This window comes from Microtus pennsylvanicus, chromosome 5 (genome assembly GCF_037038515.1).
Source record: "Microtus pennsylvanicus isolate mMicPen1 chromosome 5, mMicPen1.hap1, whole genome shotgun sequence".
Lineage (NCBI taxonomy): Eukaryota > Metazoa > Chordata > Mammalia > Rodentia > Cricetidae > Microtus > Microtus pennsylvanicus.
Window position 1 is genome coordinate 98,599,741 of NC_134583.1, and position 12,840 is coordinate 98,612,580.

The 12,840-nt window shown below is 46.9% G+C and overlaps 1 protein-coding gene across 1 annotated transcript in view; it reads right to left on the reverse strand.

Moving 5' to 3' along the window:
* Pcsk5 (proprotein convertase subtilisin/kexin type 5) overlaps nucleotides 1–12,840 on the reverse strand; it is a 421,783-nt gene that overhangs the window by 31,798 nt on the left and 377,145 nt on the right. Inside the window, exons 25-29 of the mRNA XM_075973653.1 lie at nucleotides 11,738–11,780; nucleotides 9,050–9,186; nucleotides 7,514–7,717; nucleotides 3,033–3,113; nucleotides 437–520 (exon numbers count right to left, since the gene is read on the reverse strand). Of these exons, the coding sequence (XP_075829768.1) occupies nucleotides 437–520; nucleotides 3,033–3,113; nucleotides 7,514–7,717; nucleotides 9,050–9,186; nucleotides 11,738–11,780 (549 nt within the window). The remainder of the gene's footprint in view (nucleotides 1–436; nucleotides 521–3,032; nucleotides 3,114–7,513; nucleotides 7,718–9,049; nucleotides 9,187–11,737; nucleotides 11,781–12,840) is intronic.

The window sequence follows — 12,840 nt, forward strand, 5'->3', positions numbered from 1 at the left end:
AGGCAATCTATCCTGAGGAAGTTATCTATGCCCAGGGTTTCTATAAAACGGTAAGATCCAGGAAATGGGCTGTTCTGTTGCCCCTTCCCTTCCCCTCCCAGCACCAAGTGTAGACTCAATGATGAGGGAAGCCACAGTGTGTTCATCCTCCTACTTATCCTCGTCTTAGATAAAAGAACAAGAAACTGTAAAGTACCCCCAGATTCCAGAAAATTCTGTGGCCAAATCAACCCAAGGCTTCACCATGCTTTTGGAGTAAGAAGCATTTCTTTGTCCCAGTAGGAACGTTTTTGTTGCTGGTTTGTTGTGTGCTTCCCCCGGGAGGATACTATGAGATTAGGTCAGTACTGTGCACCTGAACACAAACCTCCATCAGCGTGCAGGCATGATGATGGTGTGCGGGTTCAGATCCCATCGCCTCCCCCTCCACACTGACCTGCTGGACATGAAGTGCAGAGAGTTTCAGATCCAGCGCAGGTCTTACAGGAAGAATGGCAAGGTTGATATTGCTTCGTGGCATCTGTATGGGCAAGGAAGAAGTCAGACTCGGCCTCATCGCAAACTTTCACGGTAGTGGAAGAGGCTTCACTGTAACTCAGTCCTCGTTCTTTTCAGTTTTATACTAGCTCACTTACTGGCTACCACCCTGTAGAATTTATTCATTATTTTCTAAAATTCTTGCCTTGGAAACATTATCAAGATTTCCCTTGTAACCGCTCAATGACAGAAAAGTTATAGCTTACAGGACAGTCGTCATACTATGAGCTAACAAATCATGCTGCTTTCACATGTTTGGACCATGTAGGCGAGTGTCTGTGTGTCCATACGTTTGTGTGTTTGTATTCTCCCTCTGAGAGCATCTGAAAGAAAGCTTTTCCAGAAAGCCACCTCAGAAAGCTCGTGGGACAGTTTTTCATATACACAGGGCAACCTCATCCACTCCACTCAGGGCACAGGGAGATCTTCCCAGTGTACAACCCCCAGGGAAGTCTAGCTTCTCTGATTGTAATGGCCCTGACCCCTTCCTCTCTCCTTGACCCTCTTCTCCTTCTAGGAGCCTGGTAGATGGCCCTCTACTCACGTCTGCCAACCCAGCGGGACAGCTTATGGGTAGGATAACCATGGATACAGTAATCAAAGTCTCAGAGTCTCCAAAATGACAGAAAATGGTTCCTCCCTTGTAGAACTGTGAACCTCAGGGATGCAGTGTGTGTCTTGTTTAATGCTGCTGGTGTGTGAAGTCCTTACTTAAGTCTTTACTTACTGCTCGGTGAGACAGTGAGTGAGGTCCTTACTTAACACAGGGCTCACTGAGACAGTGTGTGAGGGGTTTAGCACAGTGACCGAGTAACAGACCTTCACCTTCTCCCTTTCCTTTTCTTTCTTCATTCTTCCATACCATTTTTGAGGCTGCTATAATTTCTCTTTTATTTTCTTAATCCACACTGGGACAGGAACCAGGGGCGGGCCTGGTTTGTTCGGTGTTTCTTGTGATTACAAAGCCACTCAGCGTTGTTGCGGAGGAGACCAGGGTGGAGTACAGATAGCGCAGAGAGATATGACTGTGTGGATCCATGTGTGCAGTATGTACATGTATTGCACACCATAACATACATGCACATCCATGACGCATGCATCTATAGAGCCGCACAAGCAGTTACATCGACTGGCAACAGCAGTTGTCCCCAAAGCCCACAGGCCTCTTTTGCTCCCGAGGCCTTTTCACCTGTTTCACCTGGAGACAACCTGTGACCTTAATAAGGAGAGGCCGAAGGAGGGCATCCACAGGCTGTGATGCTCAGAGTGCCAGTCATCCCTGAGCCCTGCAAAACTACGCTGTATCTGGCCACAGGCTGATTTTCTGTGGACGTTCTCATTCTATACCGAAGGGTTTTATTCACAAGGATATGGGATTTATTTTTTCATATATTTGTGAAATTCAATAGCTATCCACACATACATATTTGTAATTATATATATTTAACATTCTGGCGATTTTGCTGTTTTCACTGCATAAACTTGGTATAGAATTCTGCAATGTTCCCTCATGTCCAGCAGAGGGAGCGCTGAACAAGCAGTTCACAGTAATTAGACCACAGCATCCAGTAGGTTAGCCAGTCAGACCGAGTAAGTTGTAACTTTATTCATGGTTCATGTTTTTAATCCCACTCCAGAAATTCTAACCTTGCTAACACTGATGAAAAAGAGGGGGAAAAAAAGGAAAAGGAAAGAAATCTCTTCAGCCAGTTAAGTGGTACCTCTTAGCCGCAGGCAACTGTAAAAAACCAGGGCCTTCTTATTCTCATAGAAAATAATTTATAGTTGTATGGTTCTATATCTGCACACTGAATCTATTCACACTGTGCATCACTTTGCACTATGGGTTTTGTTTTTATTTGTGTGTTTTTTTTCTTTTTTGTGACAGGGTCCTGCTATGTAGCCTAGGCTGTCCCTGAACTTGTGAGTCTCCCACCCCAGCCTCCTAAGTACTTGGCTGACAGACGTGCTCCATAATGCTTGACTCGCCTTTTTGCTTTTTAAACTCATCTTTTGAAGAGCAGGCCTTGCTGATAAATGAGGAACCTCTTATTCCTTTTGACAGCTCATTTCTTTTATCATAGCCATTTAGTTTTCCAGTCTTTGCTATTTTAAAGGACACCTCAGTGTCCAAGAAGGCCTATGTTGCTTCTTTAGCCTATTAAAGATTTGCAGGGATGGAGCCTGGTGATGGAGCCCAGGGGCTCGTGGTTGCTAGGTAGTTCCCTGTGGCTGAGCTCCCATCCAGCCATATGGCTCTTTGACGGTCTTTCCCAGACACAGTCCTCAGTGCATCGAGAATGGCCTTAGATGTGACAGGATCCTCTGCCACTGGATCGCACAGATTTCCCAAGTTGTCCACTGCCTTCTTATGGCCCTCTTGTCTCCTCTGTCATGACTTCCGTATCCCCATTGTCCTGGCCTTCTGACTGCCGGGCTTGCATTCTGGAGATGGCTGTGGGGTGGTGACCATCTCCTCCCTATTTCCCTGTTACCTCTTTTGACTTGAACTTTCCACCTTCGTTGCTCCTGCAGCAGGTTCTTCACCATAGATGGGTTTTCAGTGGGAACAGCTTCTTTTTATTAAAAAAATAAAGTGTTTGTTTTAGCGATAGAAGAACTAGGAAGAAGATAAGCTTCCCCTATGCCCCCACCTCCCAGAGATGTCTGCTGTGGATTCTTCACACACAGACCCCCCCCTGAGATGTGGACGGTGGAAGGACTTTTGGGATGCAGTCATTTGCACCCTCTGTGTGTAGGATACTGAGCCTGCATGAGCCATTCAACACTCTCCATACAAGAGATGCTTCCTCTTGTCACAGCCTTTGAAGGCATCTTTTCAGAATCCTTTGCATATGTATTTGTATGAATCCTATTTCATTTTTTTTGTTACATTTGCAGATTGCTTGGCCCCACACATTTGTTGTGGTTCTTATTGTAATGAAGCTACAGGCGCATCTTTGAGGGGATGCACTTATGGCCGGTCAGGACTCTGATTGTGAGGGGTCCTGGCTGGTCTGTGGATGCCTGCTCTCTGGGACTATTTTTTTTTCTAGACCAATACTATTCTTCCATGTCCCTGACCCTCCCGCCAATTGTTTTCTTTTTGTGACCCTGTTGTGAACTGGTGTTTTGGTCGGGACAAAGGGTCAGGAAATAGGACCCCTAATGTTTTGTGGGATGTAAAGGTTTCTCGGGTTCGAGAGGATGGATGTAGTGGTTTCATGCTCTCATTTTACAGTCGAGGAAACTGAGGCTCATAGAGGAGGAAGAACGCATTCAGGGTTATGCTATAGTGAACAGCCAGGCCAGGATTTGAACGCAGGGCTCTCTGTTTCTAGAGCTACTGTTCTTACTGTGTTTTTTTTTTTTCTGCTATCCATTTGCAGTGCTGGGATCCAACTCAGGGCCTCACACACAGGAGGCAACTGTTCTCCCGTTAAGCCACACTGGAAGCTTCCAGGTCTGTCCATCATGAAAGCCCACGTCCACTAGAGAGGCTCTTGAGCAATTAATTTCAATTTGAAAGTCATTTGAGAGAGATCAAAGTGGAGCTTGGTTGGGGAGACAATGCTGATATGCAGCGTTGCCAATTTCGGTGACGGAAACGTCTGCCATAGCTAATTTTAGGCGGTCAATGGCCTGGCAACACACAGTTCCTGGATGCATAACAGCCAGCGCAAGCCAGTACAACCGTCCCTTGTAGCACTGGGCCAAAGGTTTGATTATCCTACAGGGCGTGTGCTCTTTACATTCGGCTTTCCTATTGGTTAAGTCGCTAAAAATGCCACCATCCTTCCTAGATGAGGCAAGCACACACAGAGATGGACGAATCCCTTCTAGGAATTTGTGGCATCTTCAAAATTACCCGCAGTTACTATCACACAGCATTTATCTCCCCACAAAGAGGTTGACTTTCCTCCCACAGAGTCCCAGACTCCAGTATTTCCCAGAGTTTAGGAATGAAGATCAAAAGGACAGCTAGTGGTGAGTGGCTAGGATGTGGTCAAAGATAAACGTTTGCTCACCAAGCCGCGCTTTGTAGATTAGTCCTTGCTAGCAATCTGTAATTAGAGCCTGCTATGACCTGGTTCTAATCAATGAGAGAAATAGGTGGGCCGGGGCACTCTCAGGCATGTTTGCTGGAACTTTCTGAGACACCGGAGGGGAAAAATGCTTCAGAAGAACAAAATGCTTTAACAGCGACCGGGAAACTGTTCCCGTCCCCAGGTCTGGTAAAGCTGTCTCCGGAAGCTGATGTCTCACTGCCCCTGGATGTGGTGACATGCCGTCACCTATTCAGAAGGATCCCTGTCATTTAGCAACACTGGCCCAGGACATCGTCACAGTGTTAGTAAGTGGGGCCCAGGGCCTTCCTGGGACTTTTTTAGTGGCTGGAAAACATAGTAAAGCTGCCATCCTTGAAACTCAAGGGTCTTGGCTGCAGGACTTGCCTGGCAGGCCTTGGTGAGTTCTCCACCCTTGGGCTCTGGGGAGAGTTGACAAAGAATGGTGGTGTCTCTTCCTGACTCTCATTATTGTCCTTCTGATTGGCCACAGGGCTAAGAAAAAGAGTGAATGCAGTGTCATTCAGTCTCAAGGTCACTTCCCCAAGCACACAGAGACCTCTGCAGCACTATCCGAGTGTGACCTTCGGATCCCAACACCGCTGTGCTGTTTCTGTTGGAGTGAGCTGAAGCTCAGGTTGTCCTAGCATTCTACCTGCGTCTGAGTCTGGTTTTTTTTAAAAGTCCCAATGACAAGGCTGAAAACCCGGCTGGTAACACCTAGGCCGCTCCATTCTCTCGTCAACACCCTGTGACTTGTTCCAGGCTTCCTCGAGGTTGACCTAGGATGACTGAAATCTGTTCCTCATCATCTGAGAGGTGTAGCTAATTAGTGCTTGCTCTCTGGAATGCTCCACTCTCTTATTACACTCCTGACCTTGTTTTTAGGGGAAGAAGGCAGGAGAGATGTAGGCACTGGCGCCAAGCCTCCCCACTGTTAGTGGGATGCGTTCCCCATTCACTACCCACTCGGTGCTGCAGCTGTGTGGGGAGGGTGCGCCGCGGCGGCGGCGGCTTCACCTTGCTTAGCGAGCAAACGCTTTCCAACAACTCTCTGTTAATGCTTTGCATGTCTGATTTCATAGATCACAGAAATGGAAAGTGCAGTTAGGTCATGGACTTCATTGCTTTTGTCCAGCCGCAAGAAACATTCTCATCTGCTCCCAGACTCCCTTATTGGTGGGAGGCCCCCAAAGAAAATAAAACCTTTCTCATTGCAAAAACATCACATTGTGATCACAGGGGGCTGGAGGGAGAAGGGAGCCTGGGTGTGGTGCTCCCACAAAGGGGAACAATCAAAGTCTGATTTTTGCTTGCAAAATGCGTAGTCCAGTTGAAGAGACATGTAATCATTGGGGGAATCGAGTCGGCTCTGACTCTCTTGGCTCCCTGCACCTTTTCATCATCTGGACGCCAGATAAAATACAGATGTTCAGGGCAAGAAGCGCAGCGCCAGACTGTTTCCTTCTTGGCTTCTTCTACCTCTTAAAGCCCGAATGCCAGACCGACTCGTTTTCAGCATTTTGGTTCAGCTATAATTCACAGAAGATATCCCAATCTGGATTGAGTAACTTTCTTCTTAGCCCTGTGTCGGAAACAGCCTAGGGTGCTCTGGCCTTTGGATGTTGTCTTAGGAAAACCAGATGTGCAGAAGCGTCATAGTGGACAGCAGCTATGACACCTGTCCTCTGAACCCAGGAGGGACCTTCCTCCTTGTCCTGTGTGGCCTCCTACAGCTGCCACTGTCACTGTACGGAGTGGGCTCTTCCCCAGAAATTTGGAAGCACCTTTATTTTTCATAGCGTAGCTGAATGTGAGTCAGACTGCCCACCCCCATAAAAAGGACTTGGGTTTTTAGCCTTCTCCAACATGGGGATGTCATAGAAAGATTATAATTGCCTCAAAGGAAGCCCATAGTGGGGTTGCAGAGGTGGAGAGGCCAAGTCTAAAAATGCAGAGAGGGATGGATACCAGTCCCTCATGCCTTCTCTTTTCTTTCTTTTTTCTTTTCTTTTTTTTTCCTTTTTCTGTCGTATCTCCCTCATGCCTTCTTGAAGACCAAACCTTTCCCATATGCACCTGCAGAGTGCAGCACCCCTCCCCACCCAGCCATGCTGAGGATCAGACCCAGGGCCCCATGCACAGTAGGCCTCCACCCCAGACAGGGAAGGCCGCTTTCAGAAGGCCAGTGCCAGCTCTCCAGGAAGCTGGCCTGCTTAGCATCAGCTCCAGTGTGTCAGGGTCACTGAAAAGGCTGCCCTGGGGTTGAAGGTTGTAGAGATCCATCACATGATAGAAACTGTTGTGAAACCTTTGAGAAGATGGGAGGTAGGCCACTGCCCATGGTCCTGGGCCTCTTATCTCTAGATCAGTCACATCTTGCCCTCTGCTTTGCTCTTGCTGGCCACATGCCTACTTCAGCTTCCTACCTTTGTGTCCCACAAACTCCCAGATTCTGTAAAATAGACCTTCTGCACACTGTGAATTTGTATTTCTCTCATTGGTCAATAAAGACGGTGATTGGCCCATAGCAAGGCAGGATAAAGCTAGGTGGGAAAATCAAACAAGATACAGGAATGAAAAGTGTGGAATCAGAGAGTCACAGAACAAGATGGGCACTCCAGACAGAGAAAAGGTACTAAGCCTTTAAGTATAGATAAAAAGGGGTTAATTTAAGTGTAAGAGTTAGCCAGTAATAAACCTGAGCTATCAGCCAAACATTCGTAATTAATATTAAACCTCTGAGTAATTATTTGAGAGCAGGTGTGGAAAAGAAACATCCACGGACACCCTGAGACTTGGGGGTCTTGGAGCAATCGTGATTCTCCCTCAAAACCCTTCTCTCAGAAACAGTGCTGAAGAGGGAGGAAGCAGAGAATGCCCTGGGCCTCCCTCTGCCAGGTACGTACCATTCCAGAACTTGCCTTCCCCCTCTTGGGGCCCTGTGCGCCAGACACACGCCCCGTGCCACAGCTGCAATCCTTCTTGACAGCTGCTGCATTGGTTGTAGCCCAAGCCGGTACACGTCTCACAGGCTCGGTGGCAGGGCTGACACTCTCCCAACTCTTGGTCTCCGTAGAAGCCAGGGCCACAATCCTGCACACAGCTGCCACCTTTGGAAGATGGGGGAGGGGCATGAAGAAGGGTCTCTGGTCAGCTGGGCTTCTGGTGCTATTGAAGGACTTTCAGGACATTTTTTTTTTGCATGTGTGCAAATCAAGATGGCTTTAGGTTATCTCAGTCAAAGACTATGTTCTGATAAACGCAATACTCTTTTTCTCTTTTTAATTTAAATATGAATTTGCCCTCAGTTAAGGGCAAGGAACTTTGAATGAAGATTAATAAACACATAATATGAGCCTATGAAGAGAACTCTTGAGGCGCACGCCTTTAATACTATCGCTTGGGATGCAAAGGCAGGAGGATTTCTGGGAGGTTGAGGCCAACCTGGTCTACCTAGCAAGTTCCAGGACAGCCAGGATTCATAGATAGACCTTGTCTCAGAAATAGAGAGGAAGGAGGAGCTGCTGAGGGGCTGAGAGATGGCTCAGGCCGTAACGTGGTTGTCTTGCAAGCATGAGGGCCTGAGTTTGGATCCCTAAAACTTACATTTAAGTTGGGTACCCTGGGTATGGTGGGACCCCTGTAATCCTAGTGATGGAGAGATGGGGGAGAGGCATCTCTCCTCTTTGAGACAGGTAGACCCTTGGAAGTTCATTGGCCAGTTAATCTAGCCTACATGGCAAAGTTCCAGGCCAATGAGAGTACCTGTCTCAAATGAAAGATGGAGGCAACTCAAGGTTGTCCTCTGACCTCCACAAACATGCCACACACATGTTCATGCACAACTGTGTACACACAGAAGGATGGGGCAGAGAGGGAGAGAACGTGAGCTAACCACTCATTGAGTGCTGTCTGTAGTATTCTCCACGTTCAGTCCTCAAGCTCACGGGGTTGTCCAGTTCCTGGTTGGAAGGCTCCGTAAAAGTCTTCCCCAACTATCTATTTCCAGCAACATCAATGAGTTCACCAAAACCCAAGACAATGGAGCTTGTTCAATTATATAGCGTACATGAGTCTGTAACTTGACTTTTATCAAAAACATAAAGTTTTTGCTTCAAGCAAATGGCTGTGACTCCGAATAGAATAGCCCAGGTGACTTCAGTTCTAAAACATTGGTTTTCGGGTCTCCTCCCCATAGCGGTACCTGCTTTTCCTACTCAACACCAGCTTGGAGATCCTTGTGATTAATTAGTGAAATATGAACTACACTTCAATATGAACTGCAGGCAGAACTGGTTCAGGCTGATGTTCATTTTCAAACATTACAGTTCCTCCATGGACCCTAGGGGCCAGCACACAGAGACCCTGAAATCCTCACGGGAGGACTTGTGTTGCAGTGATGGCCTGCTGGGTCTCCAGGGGGTCACCGTTGTCCAGCTTACCCGAGAGAAAGAAGCCCTCCTCACACCAAAAGCACCCATGCTGGTCGCAGTTGCCGCAGTTGGGGCCACAGGCTCTGCACTCCCATTCGGCACTGAAGGTCTTTTCAGGACAGACTTTATAACAACGCCGCTCAAACCTAGAGAAAACGATGCCGTGTTTCCATGAGACGAACTGGTGTGGTGCTAGTCATCACCACGATCTGATTCCCTCACGCTCATTTATCTGTAGCGTGGTGAACAGGCGATTGGTTGTCAAGGGCAGAGACCTGCACTTGGCCTGTCCTGCCCAATCAAGCCAAGCCATTCGCTACCTCCTCTGGAGCGCTGAGGGTCCCTTTATCAGGAGAGCTGGGAGGAGGTTGGGGAGGAGAGGGTCACTGAGACCGATTTATTTAGGGCTAGTTGTTAAGTATCAGTTCATTCAAATCTGTACACAAATCCCACAGGGAAGCCATTACTTATTTTTAATGTCTACATAGAGGAAACAATGTTCAAGCCTCCAGTATCCAACATCTCCTCCATGGTAGGAGCATGCAAAGTTTGTTGGAATAGATAGCTTTTGCTGTTCTCTTCGGAAGTCAGAAATGACCCAGTGTTGATTTCAAGTAGATCACCAGAATGTCTGTGGCCAGATCGTTTAACAACAGGGAAATACCCTGACAGCAGCACATGGAAACACATGCCTACACATATGCACATCTGGACTCTTGCATGGATGATCCACTGTGCTCATTGTACAGGAAGCTATTGTAACTCACTGGGAGATACAGTGCGGTGAAGCTGACTCTTGCCCTTGGACAAATTTCAAAGTTTCAGTACACCATTGGGGGGATGTTGGCATCCCCTCTTAACAGCTTATTTCGTATGGCACTTCATCAACTACTGAATGGTGCTAAGTAGTCTGAAATGTTGTGAACGTGTGTTTCTTGAAACAGTTATCTCATGCTGTGTCTGTGTCTTCGCATGATAGGATACGCTATTTCAGCCCATTTCTTTCTCAGGGGGTTTTAGGAAACACGCTCATTGATGATCTGGGGACTGCCACGTGTCATGGGGCAGGAGAGGAGCAGATTTTTTTAATGTGCTCTTTTGTAGTCCTGAGGGTCAAACTTAGGGCCTTGTATAGTGAGGCAAGTGACCTCCCCCTAAGTTGCACCCTTCGCCTCCTTCTCTCGGAAATGAAGAAACTGCATGAATGAATTAGGAATAATCTGATGAGAGAGTGATAATAGAAACTGACCAGCCATTCCAGAGATGCCAGATCACAAGCAGAAGACTAAGTACAGGGACTGGGGAGGCGGCTCAGCCCTAGAGATAATGAATGCCCTTACAGAGGACCTGCGGCCATGTGGCAGTTTACAGCTGTTTATTCCTCCAGTTCCAAGGGATTCTGTGCCTATTTCTTCATGTATGCACAAATACACACAGGCACACATATATGTATGAGTGCAAGCCAAACACTCATACACATGAAATAAAATAACATCTCCAATCCTCACCCCCACCCAAAACTGAAAATGTTTGCAAATTAAGAACTTTCTGAAAACTGACACGAGGGTGCAAATTTTTGTTTCATGCACAAAAATATTTTTTAATTATCCTATAAAATGACGAATCTCAGGTCATACACCTCAGGTAAATATGAATATGGGTTCTAGTTTGAGACATGGCCCCAACCCAAGTCATCTCAGTTATATGTAACCATTCCAATATCTGATAACAGTTGTGAAATCTGAAGGGTTTCTCTCCGAGCGTTTCAGCGGACGGGTCTACAGGGGACTCACGCTGGCCTACGCTTTTGGCACACTGTATCTTCCCTCCCGTTTCTCATTGCTTTCACCAACTTTCCGCCCGCTAGCCTGCTCTGAGATCCTAGAATCTGCCAGCTATAGGAGGTGGTGACCCGCCAAAGCAGAGAGATGGGTCTGCCACTAGTTCGTGGTGCAGAGGGAGAGGGGCACCGGAGCCTCCCTTTATCCTTTCTTTCTCTCCTGGACATAGAAGAGATCTCAAGTTTCTCACAAACGTGGTGGAAGATGAAGGAAAGTGGATGCGAGAGTCGTGGGTGGTCGAGCCGAGCCCATGCAGCCTCTGTATTGCTCTGGCCCGACCTTCCCTTTCATTTTCCTGTTTGTCTTGGTTTTCTTCTTGCACAGTGATACAGACGGGATGGGAAAGCATCTAGGACAGGAGGGGATGTCGAAAGTCACGGACTTGGCTTTTATAGATTTGTAGTGGGGAATATTAGTCTGATGTTTATCTGAATTTCATTTTAGCTAGTGGTCCATGTCTCTCATCACCCAGCGGGTGATTAAGAGGTGAGTGTCTCACCTGGCTTCCCTTGGAGCATCTGATTCTAGTTAGGGACAAAGTCCCCATGCGGGCATTGAGAAGCAGCTTTCTTGAAGGCAAACATATTCTTAAAGCCTTGACAAGCAAGGTCTGAATGTTGGTGAACCATGGCAAGATTCCTAGACACCAGTGTCAAGATGGATGACTTCCAGGATCAAGAAAGGGAAGGCTTCCTTTCAAGGCAAGAAAACATCTGGACTCTTACCACTAAATCCAAAACTCAGCCATTAATAGCCCACAGTTGCTTCAGGCTGCAGGGACGCCGTGCTTCAACCACTGGAGATAGGATTAAGGCAGTAATACTTAAACTGCAGAAACAAAGAGGGCTGGACTTACATGTAGTATCCTGCAGCGCACGAGGTACAGGCTCCTGGATCATCTGGGGAAAGAAATCACAATAATGAGAAATTATGATCGCCAGGAGTTTGGTATTTGGAAAAATGGACTTTGGAAAAGTTACGGTTGGAGGCAGCTAATCTTCGAGGGTATCTTTTTATGAAATGTACTGCCCAGAAATGATATCTGAACAGATTGCACCATTTTAATTAGTTACATAAAGCACATTGCAATTTATCTTTACCAAAGGTAGTAAAAAATGAGACTTCTCATAAAAAAATATAAAACAAACAAAACAAAACAAAAGAACCCTTGGCCCAAACTTTTAACAAAGCATAGGCCTAAGCTACCGGGTCCTCAAATTCCTGATCAGTACTGAAGACACAAAGTCCAGCATCCTCCTGGCCTCTGCTGAGGGTAGGCACAGGCATGTCACATGCACATTTGAAACTCGCTACAGCTTCTGCCCTCAAGACACTGAGTTCTCATCCATTTCAACAGATGATCATCAGCAGGAGGGATTGCCACTGGGGAGTCTCCTTTGGAATCTGAACAAACATTATCCCCAATCTGAGCACCCATTTAGTGTGTTTCGCTTCATTGCACTCTGAAGGATGCTATTCGGTTCTCATTAGTTGTAATGACTCAGTGTGTTCCATTTGGCTCAGAACAGGATTCCGAGGCACAGCTTCCCTTAAGAGTTATCACCTTTGGTCTGTACCCAGAGCTGCCCAGAAGATGTCCCTCTCAGATCTGGTTTCCAAGGGGATTTTATTGCCTTTGCTGACCTCAAGTTCCTTCAGCAAGGACCTCGGGCAGTTTGTCCTGCTAGTCAATCTACAACCCAGTCTTGCTCCTTCCATTTGCACAGGAGATGAAGAACAACTTCTCCCTGCATGATTCCTTTTGGTTTATGAAGATTTTAATGCAACTTTAACTTTGGTTAAACTAAGAAACTATGACCTTTGAACTCGGTGAAAAACTATCCTTTCTAAACTGTTCAAGGCTGCCTCTCTGCTTATCTGGAAACCTGACGTTCACAGGATATAGACATCCCCATCCCAAGTCTTTATTACAGGCTTGTCTTGACTCTGCCTAGTGAG